This window comes from Rhinolophus sinicus, linkage group LG10, assembly GCF_036562045.2.
Source record: "Rhinolophus sinicus isolate RSC01 linkage group LG10, ASM3656204v1, whole genome shotgun sequence".
NCBI classification, from domain to species: Eukaryota; Metazoa; Chordata; class Mammalia; order Chiroptera; family Rhinolophidae; genus Rhinolophus; species Rhinolophus sinicus.
The window spans coordinates 69344795-69370016 of record NC_133759.1 but is presented as its reverse complement, the minus strand read 5'-3'; the positions used below and the strand labels follow the sequence as shown (position 1 = coordinate 69370016).

Sequence of the window (25222 nt, the reverse complement as noted above, 5' to 3'; positions counted from 1 at the left end):
TGTCAAGCAGACTTTACAAGCTGGAGAGTTGGTGACCCTTGTTAGTTATGGCAAACAGTAAAACTGTCACTGGCCCAAACTTGGCAAATGGAGTCCTTGCCAGCCATGCTCCAGGGGGGTGGTTGTCAGGTGTGAGAATGCCAGTATGTGCGGCCGGGCTTGAATCAGCACTGTATACAAGAGGTGTGCAGAGAGATAGGCAGGAGGAGGCCAAATGTAAGGGCCTCCCAGGTTAGAAAAGCCGCTGCGTCGGACTCTAGGAGGGCTCCTGATGCCCTGCAGGAGAGGTCAGGTTAGAGTGCTTCCCTTACCCCTCGGTCAGCTGTTTGAGGTGACTGGCCATTAATATGAGAGAGACTGGTAGAGCAAGAAAGTGAAGTGGGAACAAAAACTGGGTTTAATAAATCAATCAATAAACTTTGGTCACGGGCACATGGACTGAGTGGAAACACAGAGCGGAGGCAAGGACTGAGGGTACTGTGTGGCACATGAGTCAGGCTTGCAAAGTGTCGGAACTGATCCCTAACACAGCGTCCAGGCCGGCAAAGCGACAGCACAAGAAGCTGGCCAGAGAAACTGTGGAGCTGCCTGGAAAGCCCTGCTCCCCAAGAGCCTGGTAATGTGCCACAGACGATGGTGGGCCTCTCAGGGGCCACAGAGGAAGGCCAAAGCAGGGGAGCCAGACAGCCTAAGAAATGGTGCCCCCTGACCATCAGGCAGCATTCACACTTCCTGCCCAGAGGATGCGATTGCCAAGGGCCACTTCCCTTGTTTGCCCTTTCCAAACAGGCATTTCTCCTGGGTACCCTGTTTGTTCTACCATTAGATGCTGAGCGGGCTGGGTTAATGTGAGAAAGACAGAGGTCTTGTGGTTCAAATATAGGCCACGTGGGCCCTGGGTTGCGGACGTGGAGAACCTGGGCCGGACTGCCTCGTAGCTCTGTGCAGCCGACTGTGGTCGGGACAAACGTGTCTGCCAGCTTGTGCTCCCCTACATCCGACCTGTAGCGGAGAAGTGATAGGCCCAGGCCCCCGAGCGTGGCCCTGCTGACTAGCCTTTGTCTATGTGCCGAATGGAAGGATGTGTGTCACTGCCTGAGTGCAAATCCCTGGCACTGGACTTCTTCTTTTCTCCCCCAGCTCCTACTGGCAAGAATGGTGATGACTAGAGAAGCCTGCAGAGCTGGCGCTGCCATTAGCTGGGTGCCTGAATGACCGTGGCAGCCAAACTGCTGCTCTGAAGTGCTCTCCTTGGAACTAACTATTATGTAACAAAGACACAAACTTTCATATTTTTAAGCCCCTCTATTTCAGGGTCTGCTAATGATGTCAGGAGTTCAGTTTCCCCTGACACACATTCACATTCTGTCTATATACTGACCCCAAACAGATGAAAACATGAAAAAGTTAAAGCAGACACTTGGTTAGGAGGGTAAACTCCTTTTCTCCTTTTTGATTTTCACTGCTGCTATTATAGTAAGGACCACGTAAGTTTTAAAGACAGGACAGAATAACACAGTTTATTTGGACTCTGCACTCAGCGTCTTTGGCATTGATGACACTGCAAGTGAGCTTGAAACCACAGCCATGGAAGAGGAAGTGGAACCGTTTAGGCACTAAAATAGGAAACAGAACTTCAAAAAGAAATTTTGAGAAGGATCCAGAGTGGTCCTTCTGGACAGCTTCTGGGCAAGGAAGCGTTATAGTTTTAATTTTTCGAACTCTGGCATGATGGGTTCTTTTTGGGTTAGCTCCCTTGACCACTCTGAAATGACAGGTGAGGCGAGTAGCTCATCGTGTGGCCTAGAAACTCAGCAAGACAAACTTAATTGCAAACCTTGAAAAGACAATACAAACTTCTATCATTAATCCACTTCTCCATTCCTCGGGGCAAACAATTAGCCACTGAAGCAGAAACATGGAGCAGGGAGCCAGTGAATGTACCGTAGTTCAGGTTTGGCTCAGTTTCAGCTGTGTAACCAGGACTATGTGATTCAGCCACTCGGTTCTACCTTGTCACATTTTCCCCATTCTATAAACTGTTCTCAGGGATTGCTGGGAGACTCAAATAAAAGAAATGCAATAACATGTACCAGGCCCTAGGACCAGGTCTGACACATACTAGGACCTCACAGATGTGTCTATTCTCTCCTCCTGCAGGAAGAATGATGGAAGACTGAAAGGCAGCCTGCGACAAGCTCCCCCACTGTAGACAGCAGCAGGAACCAGGTTGTGACGTCGACACATAGCCGATTCCCACCTGAACTTTGTGGAACATCTGCAGATTAATCGCTTTGACTTCTTCCAGCTGCTGGCGGAGGGCCACTAGAGTGTCCTGCTTCTCGTGGGTGTCCTTTTCTAGTAACTTCATTGCAATCTCCATTTCGGTTTTCATTCCAATTTGTAACTCCAGTTCTTTTTCTAGTTCCTTAAGGGGATAGTAACAAGGAAAACATTACTAAAATAGATCACAGAAATGAATTTAACTGGGGTTGTATCTTGGGCAATACCTGAAATAATAAAATGAAGGTCAGAATAGGTTAGGCAGATTTAGGAAAGTCTGTCTGGAGCATAACTAGGTTAAGTTTTTTCCATTTTCTCATTTCACAATGAAAACTGGCTCTGCATCAAGTCAACAGAAAGCTGGTAGGTAGCAATATGAGCCCAGAGTTCCAGCAACCACGTTCTTCAAACCCTAAGGTAAGAACATATTGTTTTAAAGAGTTTTCTGTCTTGTGTTTCAGTGCTAAAGCCATTTGATGTTGCAATTTATGGATGTTAGAATTTCTGGAATAGTTTGCTAGTTTATGGGAGCAAAGGTGCAACCATTTTGAAATGGTTCTGTCCTGGATAACTCAGGACACATGTTCTCCACATCCAGGCAAAGGAGCAAAAAATTTAGGCAGGTGTAAGAACTGTGCTTAATAAAAACACTGATCGCTGACACGTAGATTGGTGGGAAATAAAAGACCAGACAGAGGCTCTGACTGAGGGAAATGTACTGTCAAAGAGGCCGAGTGTCTGGTTTCACAGCAGTCCCTGAAAAAAGGCTTATAAACTTGGAAAAATATAAGTGACAACGCAGAACTGAGTGGTAAATGCAGTCTTTTTTTTTTTTAAGGGACAATTTTGGACTATGTGTGTGTCAGCAGGTTTAAGCACATATGTGAAAAATGCTGGCAGAAATAACTTAGGGGGCTTTTGGAGAATTCTTTCTAAAGACACTTACCAAACGGACTTTCTTCTCTTCTTTCAGCTGCTTCCACACATCGCTATACATTTCATCCAGACCTTGCCGAGTTTGCTTGTAAGTCTCCAGCTCAACTTTTGTATCCTGTTTCGTTATCTGTATCCAACAAGAACACCGAGAGGAAAGGTTTGCTTGTGGGAAGCAAGCTAACTATAAAACACTTAAAAATATACCATAATTTTAAAAAATGTAGCATAATTTCTATTTTTAAGCATAATAGAGAAAGGTTAAAAATTTACACATATTTTGAAATATCTTTGAACTTGAGGATGAGAACAAGCCAATAGATTTTTTAAAAGAAAATTTAGGTTCAGAAAACAATTTATATTTACTTTTCTTTAAAAGAGAACAATCATTCTTAGTGGGAAAGGCCTCCATTCAATCCATCATTCAGTATTTATTGAGCATATTTTCAGCACTGGCTAAATCCTGAGAGATGAATCAGATATGGTCTCTACCCTCATCAGGTGAGATAGCTGCAATCCAGCAAGTCTACAAAACAGCAAATGGATTCTACAAAGGAGGGATGTGCAAATTGCTATGGGAACATGGGAGGAGGGTGGCCACGCGACTGATGGGCACTAGGGACGGCATCACAGAGGACCCAGCACGTGAGTGGAAGTTGAAGAGTATTCAGGAACTTTCGTGTGCAAAGACCCAGCGGTGAGGGAGCAGTGAACCTGGGACAGCCCAGGGGGTCCAGGTGGCCTAAAATGACAAGGGAGGGTGTGGTGGCAGGAGGCACCCTCTGAGGACTGGGTCATTATCACACACTGAGCTTGAGATTTATGATGCCATGTCTGAGTGAGAAGTATGCTGCCAACTGTGAGGTTAATGTCTCACCTCTACACTCTTTTCACTTCTTTCACGGATTAATTCATTTTGTGCTCGTAATTGTTGCTGTTCTTCTTGAAGTGAACAAATCCGGTCTGTTGCAGCTGAAAGCTGATTAAGAAAGATTTTTATATATTTTTTAACATCAAAATGAATCTTACTGTTCAAATTAAAATCTAACATTTGGCATCTTCACAATCGACAATTTATTTCCAAATATTTGATATTTTATTTATTTTACTTCCTTGTTTTGAATAGGTAATACATTCACATGGTACAAAATTCCAAAAGTATAAAAATTATACAGTAGAATCTCTCTCCCACCCCAGCCCCTAGCCATCTCTGCCCTTCCCAAATTTTCTCCTTTTATGAAAATGATAGCATATTACATAATGTGGGCAAAGATTTATGGACACAAAATATTAGCAACAGCCTGAATGTCCAGTATTAGAGAAATGGTTTAATAAATTACAGTGGAAGCATAAAACAGAAATATGTAGTTATTAAAATGTTTACAAAAGCTTTTGATAACTTGAGAACATACTTACAATAACCAATACAGAAATAAAATAGATTATATAGTATGTCCTTACTTCTAATTTAAAAAAATTAACTATGTTAAAAAGTGCTTAAGAAAAGATGGGGACTGTATATATACCACATGAGAAAGATGGGATATGTATACCACATGATAGAAACAGCTGCCATTTAGCCAAGGGATTATGGGCTTTTTTTCTGATTCTTCATTCTCTTCAGTTTTTCTAGCCAATGAGCAAAAGGACATTTATCATGAGAGGGAGAATAAAGAATTCTGGGGTGGGAAATCACAACCACACCATTAAAGACGTGCCTGAGGAAGACATCTTCCTCTCCTGAGGAATGAGTTATCACCATTCAGAAAACAGCTTATAGAAGCAACATGCCTTCCCGGACCTGCTGAGGAGAGGCTAGCAGGAGGGGCAAGGTAGAGGAGTAAATACAGCGACCAACCCCTCCTTATCCAGCTTCTGAACACAGTCTGGAGAGAAAGAGAGGCTGGAGAAGGAGAAAGAAGCAAGATATCTGCCCTTGGCACCTGGCTGTGCTCTCAGCATCACTCACTCATGGGGGCCTTGAAGCACTGAGCTCTTCATCTTGGTCAACAGCGACGAAGTCCACTCCAACTCAGCACCCAGGACAGGGCCCTAACCCCGCCTGCCACACCCCAGTAAGGACCTTTAAGGCTATAAAGGGGGTGCTCGTAGCTACAAGGGAAGACACAGGCAGAACTAGTTCCTGTTCCACTCTCTGAAGATGTACAGAGCACAACCTGAAGAGAGGTTCACTTTTCTCTAACGCACACTTTCTGTTACAACTGTTTGTCTGAAAAAAAAGTAGCCCAGTTGTTCAGTTTCCAAAGCTAAACCAGATTTTCATTCAAAGCATGCTACCTCACCTAGGAGAACAGAGTGAATTGGTTTGTTCTAAAATCAACTCATGTCTCTTGAGTGCTTTCCACACACCAAGTGTTGTATTAGGCACATTTATGTGATATTACTCCAATTTAATATTGATAATAGTGTACGGTTTGGATTGTCATCCAGTATGGAGATGAGAACTCAAACACGTGCTGCTAAACTGAGGTCCACAGGCTCACCACCCACGGTGAATCACCCCACTGGGAGTCCTCCAGTGAGGTGAGGTCTCTCCTATGACCCTAACTATGAATGCTGCCTTTGAATTTCCTTCTCTTCACACAAATCTGAGTTCCTCTCCTGAACACTTTTCAGGGCTGGCCCCTTGGGAGAGCAGTCAGTTTAAAGTGAGCCCTACACTGGGTCTTCCGTCACAAAGGCGGGCTCTCCAGCCCCCTCTCTCGGCCCTCTTCCTCCCCAGTGAGACTTAGCGGGGAGGCCAGAGCAGGCAGGGACTGCTACCTGTGGAAAGCCTCAGAAAGGCTGAGCAACCCCCCTCCTGCTAACAGGAGACAAGATGTGTTCACCAAGGAGACTGCCGGGCAGCTGGCAGCAAGCTTTCTTCCTCGGCCTCAGCCCTCCTTCTTCCTGTCCTTTCATTCTCTCTCTTCCTAGTGAGAAAGCAGAGAAAGACCACACTGTGGGGAGACTGGTTCCATGCTCCTGAGAGGCCGCAACACAGAAGGGGTGGGCGAGGGTGCTTGGATCTCGGAACAGTCTGTGCCCTCTGCGCAGCAGAGAGGCGCACTATACCATAGGACAGGTGGGGACAAGGAGGACAGTGCATTCACTACAGGAGCTGGGCTTTCCCAGTGAGGGTCACTGAGGCCACAGAAGTCACTGAGAACCGGCTCATGGTCAGCTGCACTGAACCGGGGGAGCCCCCCACAGGGCAGAACACATCCTGAGGGCGCCTGTCCCACGTGCAGCTCAACCAACGTCAGCAATCCCCAATCCGACCAGCGAGTAGCTCTGGTCACAAACACCAACTGCACCATCTCTCTTAACCTTGGGATGTTCTGTTTTAAGAATTTCAGTAAGTACAAACCTCTTCTTGAAGCTTTGAATTAGTCTTTTCCAAGCCATCTATCTTGGTTTGAAGATCTCCAACTGTGCAGCTATGGAAAATACAACATTAAGTAAACGTGAACTTATAAAAATGACTGTTCTCCCAACCTATAAACAAAGAATAGCGATGTCCAGATTTCCTGTATGAAATGGAGTCAAAGGGTCTCCAAGTAACCCAGGGATAAGAATTCTAAATATATATGTATGTATATATGCATTTATTGAAAAGTTTTCAGTGTTTTCTCCCCAAAATATGCTACCCTTTTTTTTTTTTTTAAAGTTAACTGGAAAGAAAATAGTTTTTTTCCCTAACACAATAAATGGGAACCAAAATGTGTTGGCAGTCACATATCTACAGTCATATTTGTAACAAGATATTGGTACTTTTGGGTAGTAGGTTCAAAGATGATTTTTAAATCTTTAACCTTTGTCCCATTTTTCAAATATGTGAAAAGCTAAAGTAGACTTGATAAGCAATATAACAGTAACTACAGCAACAGAAGTACTAACTTTCTCTTTGGACAATGTGCCAGGCCCTGTTTGTTCTAAGCACTTTAAATGTATTGACTCGTGTAACTCTCCCCACAATTTTGTGAGGTAAATCTTATTGTTAACCTATTTTACAGACAAGAAAACCGTAACTTTACAGTGAAAATCTGAAGTGCACATCCTTGTAATGGGGCGCCCGGATGTGGACCCAGGCAGAGAGGCTGAGAGCCCGCACCTGTAGGCAACAAGCCCTGATGCCTTCTGCACATGAGGGCCCAGGAACATGCCTGGCAAGGCTAACGAGTCAGGGCCCCAGAGCTGGCGGGAGCTTCTCGGCAACTGTGAAGCTGGGGAGATCCTGGCCAGGCCGAGGACGCCGGATCTCACTGTCCTTCCAGCCTTTTGACCCGACCCTAAAGTCCTTCAATAAAATTGTTTGGTTCACACTCCCACCCCCTCAAAAAAGTTGGGTGGGAGGAAAATAAAAACACAATCATGCAAAGTGAAAAAGGGAACAAAAGATAGCGAGGAAATGAAAAGTCGAAGGGTATACAACTGTCAATTCTATACCAACTACATAACTGAGAAAATATTAATAAAATTTATATATATACTTTAGAAAACCTAAATTACCGAAAGAGATCCTGCAGAGAAAAAACCCACACGAACTAACAACTGAGGAAACACTGAGACCCTGTGTGGGGACAGAGCCTCAGAAAGTAGTTTACAGGCTCTCAGCCTCATGTGGAAAGGTGCTGGCTCGGGTGGTGGATGGCTGTCGGCTGTGGCTGATTGGCCGTCGGCTGTGGCCGGTTAGCCGATTGGCCGCTAGTATAACTGCTGCAGCTACGGAGGAGAGCCGAGGATTGCCGAGGAGCCAAGGAGAGCGGAAGAGAGTGGAGGAACAGAGTCGAGGAGAGTGGAGGAGAGTCATCGGTCGGTTGGCGGAAAGGCGGACGGCAAGTCGTGCGTCCAGTGGGCCCAGCCTCCAGTGAGACTATAGTGGTGTGACTCCCCTATCTATGGCTCCGTGGGTGTTCCTCTTTGGCCTCACCATATCCTGCGTTCTTATGTGGGGAGCGGGAGCAGAGACCCCGTGGGCCGCCCCGCCTGAAAAATGGCGCAGCGAGCAGGGTCTCCCGCACGACACCCTGGCAAGGCCCTGCCTCCCAGGCTCCGAGCTCCAAACATTCAAGAGCAAATGTGAACTAGAAGGTGTTCGTTCCCAGGCACAGAAACCGGGCAAAGCTCCCTAATTCATTTTGTGAAGCTGCTTAACCCTGGTACCACGCTACACGGAAAGAACTACAGAACAACCGGGTCAGGTTACACGTTAAGAGAACAGCGTCTCCCAACACCGACAACCTCCGCCCAGTCCCCACCAGCACCTCCAGTGACTAGTGTTTCCTGAGACACAGCAGCAGCTTTCCAATTAAAATACAAAATCAAGAGAAAGCTGCCTGCAATGGCTACTGACTTGCTCTAAGGTCTGGCCCAGTGGTTTCCAAGCCTTTATCCCTGCCCCAGCACACTGCAGGGGTCTGTGCTGACTCCCAGCGGTGAGTGTTTCCCATGGCGGTGACTTCCAACCAAGTGGCTGTGGGGTGAGGGGTAGACATTCAAAGTGTTATTTAGTTACTCTGTAAATTTTACAACTGCATAAAACAAAGAACCAAAGAATTCCCAAAAGCTTTTTATCAAGAAATCATACTTCTCCAGTCTGTACATGTAAGCACAGCATGATAATTTATTTTCTTGGTTTGGGAAAAAAGTTAGTTACAAATATACGGCAACTCAAAAAAGTTCCATGAAACGATTATCGGGTACTGGGAATGAACTGTGACACTGGAAAGAGGAGCCAGCCCTACCTTAAGTGCCGGTTAAGTTCTTCCACATAATTTTTTTGATCAAGGACATCAGTAATTCTTTCGTGCCTTTAAAAACATAAAAAGAAATTCTTTTTACTGAAGGTTAACACTTCGTAACTGTCCCCAACCTTCCAAACACCTTGTAGGAAGACCAATGGCATCAGGAAACCAAGAGATGGTCAGAGCTTAGTGATGTCTGCACAGCCCTGAGTGACAGAGAGCAAAGCTGGCGGGAATTTGGGGGATACAGAATCATGCCGGAAACAGGAAACACGCCGTCTGGAGATCAGGCTCCCTGCAGACACCCTCCCACCCCTGAGACTGGATGGGCATTTGGGAAGAGGAGAGAAAGCCATCGGTGTGCAATGGCTTTGGCTGTTGTCGTGGCAGGTGAAGCAACCCTTGCTCTACTAAAGGAAGAAAGCTGGCTCAGAAAGGGAGATTATGACTTAGCAAAACACAAAGCTGACCAGTCTGGGTTAAAAAAAAAAGGACTAACATTTTAAAGTTAGCCCCTCCCCAATTTCTTTACATACATATGTACAGATGTACATAAATGGGGTCATTCTACACAGGTTCATGCCACAGGTGCTGGACTTGTTTTTCTGTGCTGTCATTTCTTTCCTTTTACCTGTTCTGCCCTTTACATAGCTCTCCCAGGTGACCCATATTGATACCGTTGAGTACCCCATGTGCATATATAATCATAATATCTATCTATCTTGTATATGTATATAGTATATTTATAGTATATTTAATTAAAATATAAAACATATACTAGGGATTTTTGGGGTTTGTTTTAAAAAATGAGATATATATATACTTCTCGGTATAATACTTTTTTTCACTCAATAACACCTTGTAGAAATCCCTCTAAGTCAACTACACCAGTGGGTCAAGTCTATCCTTGTTTTAGGTCTGCATGATATACCAGCGTGGAACATTATGGATGTTCCATAATTCCTTCAATTTTCCCTAACTGATGGATAATCTGTTTATTTCCAGTTTTTTTGACATTAAGAATGTATTTTGTTTAAATTTAAAGTAGGTGAATCCTTGTACCTAGGGTGCATGAAGCATTAATAGGGTTCCTCCTACTGGTCCCTTCCTTGGTAAGGTGTGTTGCCAAGGTGTTGAGACTGGGGGTCCTTGTCAGGAAGACGTTTGAGAGACAGGCACCAGATACACATGGTAAAGTAGTCACACGCGATCCATGGGTTTACAGGGACAGTCCCTCTCGTCCTCTTTCCCCTCGGGCAGCACTGCTGTCAGGTCTATGTGTCACTCTAGAAATGGTCCATGCATACAGAAGCACAACATACAAATAGGGGTGTATATTCTTTTTTATCATACATACATGGTAGCATGTTATATACATTGTTGGCTTTTTTTCTTTTTTTCCGCAGAATAACTCCTTTTAAAAGAATGCTCTTGTTAACAAGGATGGGGGGATAGCTACCTGTGGGATGAAAGAAATCCAAGACACACTAGGACCAAAGAGCAAGTTCAAGGGCAACTTACAGATGTAACGGTACCATCCCATTTACATTCAAACAAACTGTGCAAAAAATATGGGACCGACAAAGATACACCTGCGGGGTGTTCAAAAGGCTCGGAAGGAGACGTGAGTAGCTTCCAATGAAAGAGGAGTGGGAGTAGAACTGACATGGAGATGAGGGACAATGTGAGGGAGGAACTTCACTTGTACTCAAGTGTACTCCGCAGAGCTTAAGTCCTTAAATAAGGGGAAAACGACTGTATTACCTCTGCAATTAAAAACAGCCAGATAAAAACTAAAATTTCAAACAGCAAAAACAAGTGCAGCATTCTCTGCCAGAACTTCATTAAAAATGTGACGCACAGCAGCGTGCAGCACAGGACTTACTCTCTGCCACCATCGAGCTCCTGCACATCCTTCAGGTAGAGGGAAAAATCGATCACTCCAACCTGGGCAAGACAAAATGTGTGAGTTTAGATAAAAACTAACTTTCCCGCGTTCCACACAAACCTTATAATCTTTAAAATTCCAGGTATTTACATTCCTGTTGTTTTCCTACAAACATTTAGTTAGGCTAAACGGCTCTATAAAACAGCAATCAAGCGAACAAACCAAGAGAAAAATAACCCCACCATCTTTTAGAAGAAAAACGTACTGAAAATCAGAATTTAAGGGAATATTCTGAAATTTTGCCACCTAGCTAAAATTAGCTTTGTGTATTTACTCAATAATCAAGTTGTTGACAAAGTTCTTTGAGTACAAAGTAATAATAATAATGATAAAAAGGAGCCCTGGACCTCTAGGCTACAGTGGTGACCTTGACTGACACCAATCTTCCTTCCCCAGGTTGTGGTGAACTGTCCAATCGGTACTCCGGGGAAATTCTCTGCAGCTGCAAGACCCTCACACATGTCAGCGTCAAGGGCTCTGACTGGACATAAAGCACTCGAGAGAGAGAGTGACAGTCCTACTCTGCCACCGTCCATTGCAGCATGAGTAAGTGAAGCCATTCCTACTTGAAATATAAGGATATTGGGTCTATCAGTAGACAAAGTTTTCAATCAATATTTTATAACCATACCACAGAACCCTCGGCAACCGTAAGAAAGAATGCAGCAGATGGCTGAGCAGATATGAAGAAAGCTCCAGGATAAAATTTTAAGTCAAAGTATAGCATGTACAGCATTAGCTCCTCACAGTCACCCCACTATGTTAAAGCCAAAGCTATGTGGGATGGTTTGTGCAACCGTTCTGTTGTACCTCCCACCAATCTATACTCCCGACCCTTGAACCTGGGTGGTTTTAGGGCCCATCCTGATGAGTTAGAAGGCAGCAGAAATGATGCTCGAACTTCTGCAGCCAGGTTAATGAGGGTGAGACAAGCTCCTTGGTGCTTTCTCTCGGGGCATACACCTCTGAACTTTTGAGCTTCATTGACAGAAATCTGGCTACTCAGAGGCCATGCCGGCTGGACACTAAGTGGAGAGACTGCCTGTGGACAGAGATGACAGCTGCACCTGTCCCAGCCCCCAGCTCATGGCGCTCCTCCGTCCAGAAGACAGCCAAGCGAGAGCAGGCCTTCTGTGATTCCCGCCCCAGCCACCAACTGACTGCAGACATGGGAGCATTTAGGAAGAAGCGCCCCTCTGGCCCAGTGGTAGGCGGTACAGTGACTGTTATTATGTGCCTGCTCACTGTTACACAGACACAGACAAAACCTATGTGTACATAAATGCATAAAAAGTAGAAAGAGTTCTAGAAAGGTTCCCCCTCAATTTTTCCCAGTAACTGTGGGGACGAGAGTGGGATTGCGGGGGAAGGGGAAAGGACAGTTTGAATTGCATGGATTTCTTTTGAAATAAAAATTAAAGAATAAAAAGGAAATATTCAACTGGAAAAAACCAACAGTAGAAAGAGAAAGAATTCATGCCCAATGTAGAAATTAATGGATTAGAAAGCAAATAAAGTCCTCCTCTCAAATCAGAATTGATTAGTAAAAGCAAGAGTGGGCTCTTTGAGTTCAACAAAACAGGCCGACCTCTACCAAGTACGATCAGTAGTTAGCAAGTACACAACGTTACAACTGAGAAAGATGAGGTTTTAAGAAGCTGTAAGAGAATCTGCTCAAATAACTAATAGATCTGAATGAAACAAATGACTTCTGGAAAAATTTAAATGACTGAAAAATTGTCCTAAGAGTTAGGACACCAATACATTGGCCAAAGGCTAGGAAAAAACTTAATGTACTCTAAGAAGTAAGAACAAAAAAGGCAGGAAGCTGAAAAGGTCGTACCAGCAAGTTCTTACAAACCTTTAATGAAAAAATAATTTGTGCTCTAGTAAACTGCTGTAGAAAGGAAGAAAGGAACATTATCCAGCTTATTTTATGAGGTTAATACAATGCTGACACAAAAAAGTGACAAAGATGGTGCTGAAGAGGAAAATTCACAAGTGTCACTAATAAGTGGAAACACAACAACCCCAAATCCACTGCACGCATGTTAAATCGGGAAGTACTGCAAGAATAACACGTGACGACCAAGCAGGGCTTATTTTAGGAATGTGGGCATACCATCACAACAGGAAACCTAGAATTAACTCTATGGGTTAAAAATGAATACGACATTTTAATAGATGCCAAAAAAGGTCTTTGACAGCAATGTTTTTTTTTAAAATAAAAGTGCAAAGTACATTAGAATAAAACAGCACTTTCTAAACATGGGAAGGAGGACCCCTAAGACACCAACAGCAAACATTCCTACTTTATGATGACAGATGAAAGGGACTGTGTTAAAGTACCGACCGGGGGCTCAATTACATCTACTGTTTAATAAAATTCCCAATTTTCATTTTGGAATTTGACAAAATTCCAAATGATGTTCAAGTTCATCTGGCAGGACGGACAGCCTGAACCTTTTCTGAAAAAGAAGTACAACAAATCGGGCAAGGGGTGAACTACCAGAGTGTAAAACATACTATGTGGTTCTAGAAATTAAGACTGTGATACCGGCATAGGAATAAAGAGATGCAGGGACTAAACAGAGAGTCCAGAAATACCTCAGTGTATTCTGAATATTTCACACATGATAAATGCGGAATTTCAAATTAGTAGAAAAATAATATATCATACGTGATATTGAGAAAACTGGTTTACTACTTGCAAAGAAATCTAGACTCACACTGCACACTGTGTCAGAAGAAATGACAGATTATTTAAATGTAAAAATTACACAGTTGATTTAAAAAGTAAAGTAGTTCTTAGATGGGGAAGGATCTTCTAAGCACAGTACCTCAGAAGGTATAAAGGAAAGCCCATTAAATTTGATTGCAAAAAGACATAAAATAAAAAAATCAAATTCCAGAGAAAATCCACCAAGAAACCAGAAAAAAAAATTGTAACAAAAAATTCTGACAGTTAATATCATTAATCTATAATAAAGGAATGGAAAATTCAGAAAACTAGGCAAAGAATATAAACAGGTAGTCACAAAAGCTGAACCACCAATGGCAAATAAAACATGAAAAAAATACTTCACCTCCGTAGTTCTCAAAAATGTAAACTTGAGAAGAGTTGTGTTGTCAGTTTGAAAAAGACCAACAAGGCTCATTGTGACCCCACAGCAGTCATGCAGAATGTGGATACTTTGACATAGCAATCCCCAAGTTAATCCCAGGAAATGACTGGACAAGAGTACAAAGAGGTATAAGGATGTTTATAATATTGTTGTTATAATATGGAAACAACCTAAGTTAATAAGTATTGGTTAAATAAATCATGGTACGTTCATATAACGAAATACTATGCAGCCATTTAAAATGGCTTATATCTCTAGTGACATCAAGAGTTATGTGAGACATACTGTTAAAAAAATTTACAAAATCGTGTGCTTGGAATAATTATATTCTGGTTTAATAAAAAAAGGAAACTCCAGGGAAGATGTAGATGCCTGATCACTGCACTGTACACCTGAAGCTGAAGCTAAACAATGATGAATGTCAACATATATGTATATAGTTACAAGAAGCAGAGCACAGCATTAGGAATAGAGACAGTGCACATGTAATGGTTGAGTGCAATGTCAGAGGGACAGTGGATGGGGGGAGGGGGGTTGACAGTGTGAGGGATATAAATGATAAATGTCTAAATATTACTTTGTTTTGTGCACCTGACTGATAAAAAACAAAAGGAAACTCCAAACATCTCTCTATAAAATACACACACACACACACACACACACACACACACACACACACACACACGCTTATTACGTGCTGGAAGGCCATATACCAAAACACTGAATTAGTTGTCTTTGAGTAATGGGATTATGTGTGATGTTTAGTTCTTTTCAAAAATACACCTCTGTATTTTTTGAAAACCTTTCAACAAGACTACCAGAAAAAAAGGGGAAGGACAGTTTACAAAAAAAAAAAAAGCTGACCTGGGCATGGAAAGGTTGGGGAAGCTTTAGATTTGTCTTTGTCGGGTCCAAACACGTGGCGGGAAGAAGGCTGGGCAGTGACCCCACCACAGCGACAGATGGCCTGAAGAGGGAGGTGGGGATGGTCAGGGTGTCTGTCCCCCTCAGATATTTACAGGTCCCGTGGCTGGGAGTTCAGGCCTCAGCCCTGGTCACCTGGTCCCATGCGGGAGGAAAGCCCATCCTAAGAGGGCCGCCCCACCCCACAGGGCACTCTGCACCTTCCTATGTTGCTTTGCGCCCCATTTTATCAACCTGATTTCCCAAATCTCTCCTGACTCTCTCTCCCAACGCCACATCCCACCTTCTGGGACTCCTGGACTTGTCCGCTCAATGTTCTGCTGTCTGTTCTTGGCCACTTCTAACTCGTGCCCTGGATATTGCTAGGCTGATCTTTCTTAAACCCTGGCCTGATCATTTCAGTGTTCTGTTTGAAAGCCTCCAACCACTTCCCAAAGCTCAAGGGACAATGCTAAGCTTTTCCCATGGCCCGATGGACCAACAATTGGGCCCAGCCCCCTTCGCCTCACTCACGGAGCATCCTGTGTTCCAGCCACGGAGAACGGTTTTCCTGTTCCCAACATGCCGTGCCTTCTGGGTACCTCTGCCCAAACTCTCTCTTCACCTGTCTCCAGCTCTCTCCTCTGCCCAGCAGAGCACCTTGCACAGCCCTCCATTAGACGCCCTTTGTCCGTTTCTTAGATTCAGCACTGTTGGCAGATCCGGTGTAAGATCCCTGGCCTGGAAAAGGCATTCCATCTGGAGCCCAAGTTTTACCTGAGAATCCAAGTCTTCTCCTTTTAAGCAGAGATTGGCATCAAGAACATTGAGTCCCACCAGCAGACCAACGATCACCATCCCCTCTTCCTCCATCATCAATGCCTCGGGCTCATAGAACTCACTAGAAGAGAGTGAAGGCCAGGGAGCTGCTCAGGAATGCCTTCTCCACCACTCTCCCCACCGAGCTGAGCCCTGCCTTTTCACCTCTCGGCTCCTGGCCTGGCTGCCAGAAGCTCGTTTGTGGGAATTTCCTTCTGCCTTTCATTTCCCTCTGCCACTGCAAGTGCCGCTATTCCTTCTTGGGCCTCTCCTCCCACCTGTGGTCTAAGGTTAATTCCCGGATTTGGACCCTGGACCCCAATCCCTCTCATCTCTTGGCTCCTGCGTTCCTGACCATCACTCGGCCCCTCCTGTCCCCACTGCTCCTTCTTCTGCATTGCTGTGAGCTTCTACACTTACTCTCATGTCAACAGAAGCGGACCCCACAGTGCCCCCACATCCAAGAATAAAATTCTTCCCTCTTCCACGTGTCCCTTGGAGTAACACCAGTTGCTTTCCTTTCTTTACCGCCCAGTCACTTCAGCAATTTGCAGTGGGGCTTCACCCCCCATCTATGACTGCTTCTGGTTACCAGTGACCTGCTCATTTACCACTGTGTGCGGGGGGATGCATGAGAACTTACTGCCTTAAGAATTAGTTCCTTAGGACAAAACTATACCTTGAAGTTACTCAGTGTAACTGTGCTCAAAGTACAAAGGACAGGAAATATTTGAAATCAGAATTCCATGTAAAGATATATTCAATAAGCCACGGCTTGAAAACAATGAAAAATTTTGGGTGGCAGGCCATACTGTAAGAGATATTTTTATCTCAATTAGATAAGAGAATTAATTCTAGAGGGATTCTTCACTTATAAATTCTCATATTCTAGAGAAAATTCCTTTCACAATGATTAATTTTGCTTACAGTTATAAATATCAAACATGAACCAGTCCTACATTTCAGAGATACCTAGTCTTTACTGATGTTAAGAGACATAAAATTTTACAAACTGGATATGGAATCCTAAAATAGATAATGTATTACAAAAACCAAGGTTTTTATACTTTAAAATTGCCCACTGCATCTAGTTCTAAAGTCATCCTGTTATCATCCAATCTAATAAATATAATTTGGTTGAAACTAAATGTAGTATGTTGTCAGTTACATAATCTTAAGTATTTTGAAGAATTATCTTGAATTTCAAAATGAAAATATAAATCTTCATTTATACTGACTTTCAGATATCAGTGCTCAAAAAATGAACTAGTGGGCCCGGCCCAGTGGCTCAGGCGGTTAGAGCTCCATGCTCCTAACTCCGAAGGCTGCCGGTTCGATTCCCACATGGGCCAGTGGGCTCTCAACCACAAGGTTGCCGGTTCAACTCCTCGAGTCCCGCAAGGGATGGTGGGCAGCGCCCCCTGCAACTAAAATTGAACATGGCACCTTGAGCTGAGCTGCCGCTGAGCTCCCGAATGGCTCAGTTGGTTGGAGCCCGTCCTCTCAACCACAAGGTTGCTGGTTCGACTCCCGCAAGGGACGGTGGGCTGCGCCCCCTACAACTAGCAACGGCAACTGGACCTGGAGCTGAGCTGCACCCTCCACAACTAAGATTGAAAAGACAACAACCTGACTTGGAAAAAAAAAAGTCCTGGAAGTACACACTGTTCCCCAATAAAGTCCTGTTCCCCTTCCCCAATAAAATCTTAAAAAAAAAAAAAATTGAAGTAGCACTATTTTGAAACTAAATCACAGAACATTTATGATAAATAATAATTAGAATAAAAGCTCTGTACATTATAGACTCCTGTTTTAATTCAAAATGATCTACAGAACTATGTTCTAATTATTTACAAAGCAAATGACAAGACAAGACAGGTGATGAAATACCTTAAGAGGTGTTTATTGTCTATAAGCAGTTTCAGATAATCTGCCAGTTTCTTTTGCATAAGCGCAAGATAAAGCCAAGCTCTGCCTCTTCCCACAGCTGTCCTAGAATTCAAACGGAGAATCAAACTGTTGTGACATAACAATAACAACAAAAAACAAAGGAAAAAAACAATTTAGCCAGAGATACACAGTCGGCTTGTGAATGCAGAGGACGGTGTAAGAACAGCCGTTCTGGGGGCTGAGGGAGCACACCATCTGGGAACCCCGAGGACTGGCTCACTACACACCTCTGGGTACTGTTTAAACTTTGTGTCATGGCCATGTTTTAGTTATTTATTTTTTTGACAAAAAAGGAAAAGAAAATCTTTTTTTCCCTGGTACAAATGTTTTTACTGCTATCACTAATACATGTACTCAGGATTGCCAATAAGCATTTTAATACAACTTGGTGATAGAATAAATTACATCAGTGATATAATTACTCCAAGTTAATTAAAATATTGTTGGCATATATTTTTCTTAAAATTCAGGAGTTAACCCTATGTTCCTCACTATTTGCACTAATTTTAGGGTTTTAGTCTCCATGATATTTACATATAACTTCTTTAAATTAGTTTCAGGTGTACAAAACAATGTAATAATTAGACATTTACACCCCTCACAAAGTAATAACCCCCTTAATCTACTACCCATCTGACATCGTTACAATACCACTGACTACCTTCCCTATGCTATACTCCACATCCTGTGTCTATATATACCTATGTATTTAGTTATAGTTGACATTTAATATTATACTACTTCAGCTTCCCACGTATAGGGCAGTGGTCAGGCATCTACACAGTCTATGAAGTGATCCCCTGATAAGTCCAGTGCCTGATAAGTCCAGTACCCATCTGGCACCTTACATGATCTTTACAACATTATTAATTATGTTCCCCATACTGTATTTCACACCCCCTTGACTATCAATTTGTACTTTCTAATCCCCTCACCTTGTCCTCCATCCTCACCGTCCTCCCATCTAGCAACTATCAGTTTTTTCTCTATATCTCTATATTTCTGTTTTGTTTGCTCATTTATTCTGTTCTTTAGATTCCACAGGAAAGAAAATCTTAAGCCACAAAAATCTGATTTCTGGAATACAATAAGATAAAACTGCACATATTAATAAAATTTCACAGAGTCAGGAAATATTAGTTTTGTATAATGGATATTCTTTCAGAAGATTAATACATAGACTGTCATTAGTGCTTGTTAAAGTGTTGAAATCTCAGAAGGTTCCTAAGGCATCAGCTCAAAGGTGCAATTTTGAAAAGGCCTGCTTTAAACTTTAGAAGAAAAATAGCCTCCCAACTATAGATCTAACACTTGCTTAAGGAAAAGAAGATTCTGTTCTAAGCAGAGTAACTGCATTTGTAACATCCAGGAAAGTACCGTGTTTCCCTGAAAATAAGACCTAACTGGAAAATAAGCCCTAGCATGATTTTTCAGGATGACATCCCTGAACATAAGCCCTAATGCGTCTTTTGGAGCAAACCTTTATATAACACCCGGTCTTATTTTCGGGGAAACATGGTATGGAGGAGCTGCTGTGATCAGTACTGCATCAGAGGGGGCTCTCAGGGCTGAGGCCTTGCTGTGCACCTGCGTGGGTGTCAGGAGCCAGGCCCACAAGGGTTAACCTCACTTCACCAATACAACAGGCTTTGAACACCAATGCTACCCCCTAACCCTCTGCCCTCGCAAATAAATGATATTTAACCAGAGTTAAAAGGAAAGGAAATAAAGTCAGAAGAACAGGTATTTAACGTTGGCATGCGTAGAAGATGGACACTGACACATGCAGCTCAGCGGGGTGTAAACTGGCACAAGTCTTCTAGCAGGCAGTTGGATGGCCGCTGGACGCAAACTCTACTCCAGTAACATATCCTAAGGATGTAATTTAGGACCTCCACAGGAGATATGTTTGGGTCACCACCGTGCTGTTTGGATAATGAGAATCTGAAGACAACTACAAAGCTCACAGGGATGTTACAGAAATGAGCTATACAATGGAATGCTATGTGCCCATCTCAGAAACGGTGTTATGGATGGATGAGTCTTTCAAACGGAAAGAGGTTTAACATCTAAGTACTAAATGGAAAGGCTACAAAACAGTACGTACAGTTTAATACTTAATTTTTTCCCCTGCTTCCCTTTCCCATACATTAATATACTGTTTTTAGTTTATATTTACTTCCAAAACATTTTTATGCACATGAAAACAAATATAAATTCTTATTTTTCTCCCTTTTACAAAAAAAATTACCATGTTATACATACTATCCTGCAACTCACTTATTTCAAAGGGCTCCGCAGCAACAGGGTTTAGTGGGATTTAGCAGGTTTCAGAGTCCAACAGACCTGTGTTCTCTTCCTGGCTACCACTCACTTCCTGCCAACGGACCTTGGGCAACTTACCCACTCTGCGCCTAAGTCCATGCTTGTCCATGGGGATATCTACGAACGGCATTCCTAGAGGCTTTTTGTAGACCATTAAATGAGGTAATAGAATGTCCTTAGCAGGATACGTGGTACATGGCAGGCCCTTAGTAGATGGTGGCTATTATTATTATTATTATCTGAAAACGGAACAGGTTGGCTCCACAGGAGAAGGGTCAGGCAGAGGCTGGACAGTTGCAGGGGGCTCTTTTGCACAGGCCAAAGAATCTCTAGGGTACCTTCTAAATGCAGACTGACACCTTCTTTGTGCTCTGTCCAGTGTTTGATTTTGAGCCTATGATCAGGATACCAAGGGCAAACCCAGATACAGCAAATGATTTGTTAGTCCCAACCTTTTCACAAATGTCTCTTATCCTGGAATCTAAAATCTGGCCTGAATGGTATTATTCAGAAAAACTGCCCAGATGTATCGGAAGTAATGATCCCAGGAATGTGACTCCTTTTCCTCCTGTAACTGCTCCTCATGTGACAACGCCTTTTCAGCCTATTTGACCTTGCGTGACAAGCATCACAATCCCCATTTTAAAGAAAAGGAAACTGAGGCTCAGGGTAAATCTTGTTCAAGGTTGTGTGGATAATGAGAAGCAGAGCTAGGACTAAAGTCTAAGCAGAGTGTCGCTCATGCTGCAATTTGTTCTAAATCAGAAAATATTTTATCAGCAAGGAATTGAGAAATGGGTAAATATAAGGGAGTTTTTTTAAACATCAAATCAGTGTAATGACTTTTCACTCACTTTAATTCTGGCAGATTTCTGACACTAGTGGCTATATCTGATGCTTCTGGACAAAGTTTCTCCACCAGCTCCAAAGGACCAAAGAAAGATTTATTTTGGCCAATAAAACTCTTCTTAACTAAAAGGGAAAACAAAAGTGTTATACATAAGAACAAGACGTAAAATGTCTTCAGGGGCCCACAGTCTCTTTCCCAAAAGCCAAATGAATGGTTCAGATTCATCTTTCCACTTAATTCTTCTGATTTAGTCTTGTGGACTGGGAGAGGCCAGGTAACAAATGAGCTCTCCCTTCCTCTGGAGACAGGGACTCTCTGATCTACCCACTATGCGCTTTCTCCAAGTATTTTATTTATTGCCCATGAAATAAAAGTGCCTCACATGATCACTTGGGAAATCCTTCCCCTTCCTCCTTCCTATCTGATGCCAAAATCAGTGCTTGATTTCAAATGAACATTCCCACCATCCCTCACCTGAAATGCTGTAATAACCTCCTAACAAATCTTCCTGCTCTAACATTGTCACCTCTCCACCCTTATGATCTGTACTCCATGTAACTGGAAGTTCTTTTAAAAATGTAAGTCACATCATACTCTTGGAATAAAATAATAAAATCAGTTCCTCACTGGACCTTTAATAACCGACATGACCCAGCTCTTCCCACCTCCTGGACCTCATCTCCTCCCTCTCAACACATCTCAGTTACCTGGTGTCTTCCTCAAACCAAGACTGGTCCCACTCAGGACCACTGCACCTGTTTTTTTGCTTTTCCCAAATCTTTGCATGTAGGACTCCGTCTTCTCCTGTAGGTATCAGCTCACATTTTACCTCCCCAGAAAGATCTTCCCCTCTCACTCTAGCTGAAAGGCTTTTTCCTTGATTCTCTATCATCTAGCCCACTTTGCTTCCTTGAATTTGTAGCATTTTGTAGTTGTTGATTAGCTTCTGAATTTATTGTCTGTCTCCTCCTCCAGAACTGTGCTGTCCAAGGCAGTCACTAGCCACATGTGCTACTGAGCACTTGAACTGTAGCTGGTAGTGCAATGGAGATGTGCTGTAGATGTTGAGCACAGTGGATTTTTAAGCCTTAGTATAAAAAAGGAATGCAAAGTATCTCATTAATACGGCTTTTTAATAATGACTATGTGTCAAAATGATAATATTTTGGATATATTGGGTTCAATAAAATATATCATTAAAATTAATTTCACATATTTCTTTTTTTTTTAACACAACTACTACAGCAGAACATTAGAAACTGCTCATGAGGCTCGCATGGCAATTTCTACTGGACAACGATGCTCAAGAACGTCGGGTCTGTGGGCCGGGATCTTGTCTGTTTTGTATATTGTTGTTATCCCAGCACCTCAGAACAATGTTTAGCACTGATGAATACATGCTGAGCAACAGCTAGCCTAACTTAACCCCCCGCCCCCCGAACGCCCCCAGGCTCACCTTTCAGCCCATGTTTGAGGCAGTGCTCCATCACCACAAAGAATTGCTGTAAGGGGGCATGATCCGCATCCAGGCTGCGGCCCAGGCTCAGGGCGGACTGGAGCAAGACCTTGATGCTGAGTTTCATCATGTGCATCAAGTTGGCCCGCTCCTCCATCATCTGGCACTTGGAAGCTGTGGGATAGGATAGAAGCAGGGACAGCTTCGTTAGTGGACTGTGTTCCGGGGTTAGGAGGCTGGACAACGGAGGCAAGACGGGCAGGGGGCAGTTGGTCTGCCAGGAGCGCAGATGTGCGGATAACTGGGGTTCGCAGCACCCGGACTCTGATCACTGGAGGTCAAAACCACAACTAGGTGTAGGGTCAGACTCCCGAGGCCTCTCAGGCGGCTCTGCGCGTTGCTAAGGCTACGTCTCTACCAAGACTCGCCGCGATTGGCCTCTCCTACACTTGGTATTCAGTTTTCTACCCACCGAAAGGCGCAAACTCCTGGAAGCCCTGCCCCAAGCATAAGGAAAGTGTTCCGCCCCCGGACGCTTCTATTGGACGAGCCCAGCCCTGGGCCACGCCCACGGAGCTGGCGGGCGCCATTTTAGGCCGTCTGGCGGGTGCGGTGGTCCTGCCATTGCCCAGATGGCTTCTTAGGCCTGCAGGGTTGCTTGACGGTGCCACCCCAAGTTCTTTCGGGAAAGCACCTGCCCCCTCCGGTTCAGGCTCAAATTCTCGTTGTTGCCCGCCTTTCGCCCACAATTAGTGGTCAATTACGAGTTTTACACTTTTTTGTAAGTAAAACCGTTCGAATAAAATAAATTCACCTGTCTTTCCATTTCAACGCCATTAACCTTGTTTTGTTTGAGGGTTAAAAAAGTTGTCTTCAGTCAGTATTAGGTATCCATGACAAACGCTTACCACATGGCCGCTCAAACCCAGAAACTTGTCATTCTAGAAATTAGATAAAAATGTAGACCCCAAACAGTCCTGGCAGGAAAAACAACCCCGAGCACGAAGGGGGCCCGACCTCGTGCGTCGCGCCCCTCTCCGCATGCGCACCGACCTTCCACCTTTAAAATATTCGCCAATTGGAAGTGGGGTGGGGGATCCTATTTTTTTAGTTTGCTATTGTCTGATTACAACAGAATTGTCATGTTTATTGTCTCCTAGTCTGTGAATTGCTTGTTAAACTAGGAGACAATAAACATGACAATAAAAGTCATGTTTATTGTCTCCTAGTCTGTGAATTGCTTGTTAAACCTTAATTTGGATTGATCTGTGTATTCTGGATGTTAACTGTGGATTAATGTTCAAGGACATTAATATGGACACAAGAGCAGCATACACAGAGGGTACCAAAAAAAGAATACACATTTTAAGAAAGGAAAACTGTATGAAAATTGTAATACTCAATATATACTGATAACAAAAGATGAATACAAGTCACATTTAACTTCTGCAATTACAAGAGGTGCTCAAAGTGGTTACCATCAGTGTCCAGACACTTCTGATTACAGTGAACTACTGTTTGAGTAACGTTGACCAAAGTGTCCACATTTTTTTGGCACCCTCGGTATATGTGTAGCTAAATTGAAAAGGACGATATTATTACTGTGAATTTATAATAAAGGCATTTGCTAATAAATAAATATTGAGACTTGAGACAGTTTGGGATTCAATATTCTCAATTTTCTCGGCAAAACCTAAGACACCTCCTGGTAAAGAGAAATTGGTTTAAACATTTCATATCAGTTGTGGAGAGAGAAAAATGGGTTAAATAAAGCATTTGGGTTGGGGTTGTTTAATTATTATTGTTATTTTTTTTTAACAGGACTTTATTGGGGAACAGTGTGTATTTCCAGGACTTTTCTCCAAGTCAAGTCATTATCCCCTCAATCCTAGTTGTGGAGGGTGCCGTTCAGCTTCAAGTTGTCCTTTCAGTCTTAGTTGTGGAGGGCGCAGCTCAGCTCCAGGTCCAATTGCCATTACTAGTTGCAGGGGGCGCAGCCCACCATCCCTTGTGGGAGTCAGTCGAACCAGCAACTTTGTGGTTGAGAGCCTGCGCTCCAACCAACTGAGCCATCCGGGAGGCAGCTCAGCTCAAGGTGCTGTGTTCAATCTTTAGTTGCAGGGGGTGCTGCCCACCGTCCCTTGCGGAACTTGAGGAGTTGAACCAGCAACCTTGTGGCTGAGAGCCCACTGGCCCATGTGGGAATTGAACCGGCAGCCCTCGGAGTCAGGAGCATGGCGTTCCAACAGCCCGAGCCACTGGGCCGGCCCCTGTTTAATTATTTTTAAATTTTGAGAGAATGCTATGTATTACATTTATAAATTTGAAAACTTTAATGAAATGGATAGGCAAAGTAAATAAAAATTGTAAAACCTTATCAAAAGGAAGGCGAAATCCTGACTAGACCAATCAATAACCATACAAGCAATTTGTAAATATTTAACATTACATAAGACCCTGGGCCCAGGTCTATGAACTAGTGGTCTTCCAATCAGAATACATATCCAGGAAGTCTTGCAGAGGGCTCGGCAGGCCCAGGTGTTTTAAAGAAATCAATTCCCAGGTCTTCATGTTTCACAGGAACTCTTTCTTCTCTCAGTCCACAGAAGAGTGTCAATTCACTCCCTACCCCATATCTTGCTCTTGATGCATTGACTTGGGATCCCACACACCCACATGGGGGTGAAGCCTCATTCCATGATTAATCAAGCCACCAACAGCATGAAAAGCTTCCAGTCTCTCATTGCTTTATTGCACTTAGGGAAAACTGGTGTTGGGGATGGGGTTGATTTCTAGCCCTCTGCTGGGTATCTGAATTTAGAAAGTAAAAACAAATCCCCCCCCCCCCAAATATAAATATGTAATTATTTTCAGCCAGTCTCA

At 43.3% G+C, this 25222-nt stretch overlaps 1 protein-coding gene and 1 long non-coding RNA gene across 3 annotated transcripts in view; both read right to left on the bottom strand.

Annotated features, from left to right (window-relative positions):
- Window positions 1-25222, bottom strand: part of RUFY1 (RUN and FYVE domain containing 1) — a 44214-nt gene that overhangs the window by 13226 nt on the left and 5766 nt on the right. For both annotated transcript variants that reach the window (XR_002136272.2, XM_019716956.2), the window contains exons 2-11: window positions 22340-22513; window positions 20888-21005; window positions 17649-17750; window positions 15717-15840; window positions 10849-10910; window positions 8964-9029; window positions 6587-6656; window positions 4094-4195; window positions 3230-3346; window positions 2261-2428 (exon numbers count right to left, since the gene is read on the bottom strand). Coding sequence is in view for 1 of the 2 variants with exons in the window: in XM_019716956.2 (XP_019572515.2) it covers window positions 2261-2428; window positions 3230-3346; window positions 4094-4195; window positions 6587-6656; window positions 8964-9029; window positions 10849-10910; window positions 15717-15840; window positions 17649-17750; window positions 20888-21005; window positions 22340-22513 (1103 nt within the window). In the remaining variant the exon portion in view is untranslated. The remainder of the gene's footprint in view (window positions 1-2260; window positions 2429-3229; window positions 3347-4093; window positions 4196-6586; window positions 6657-8963; window positions 9030-10848; window positions 10911-15716; window positions 15841-17648; window positions 17751-20887; window positions 21006-22339; window positions 22514-25222) is intronic.
- Window positions 14017-15610, bottom strand: LOC141567252 (uncharacterized). Its single transcript, XR_012489744.1, has 3 exons — window positions 15474-15610; window positions 14901-15003; window positions 14017-14142 (listed from the first exon to the last, which is right to left on the bottom strand). It is a non-coding gene; the product is annotated as an uncharacterized LOC141567252 (long non-coding RNA).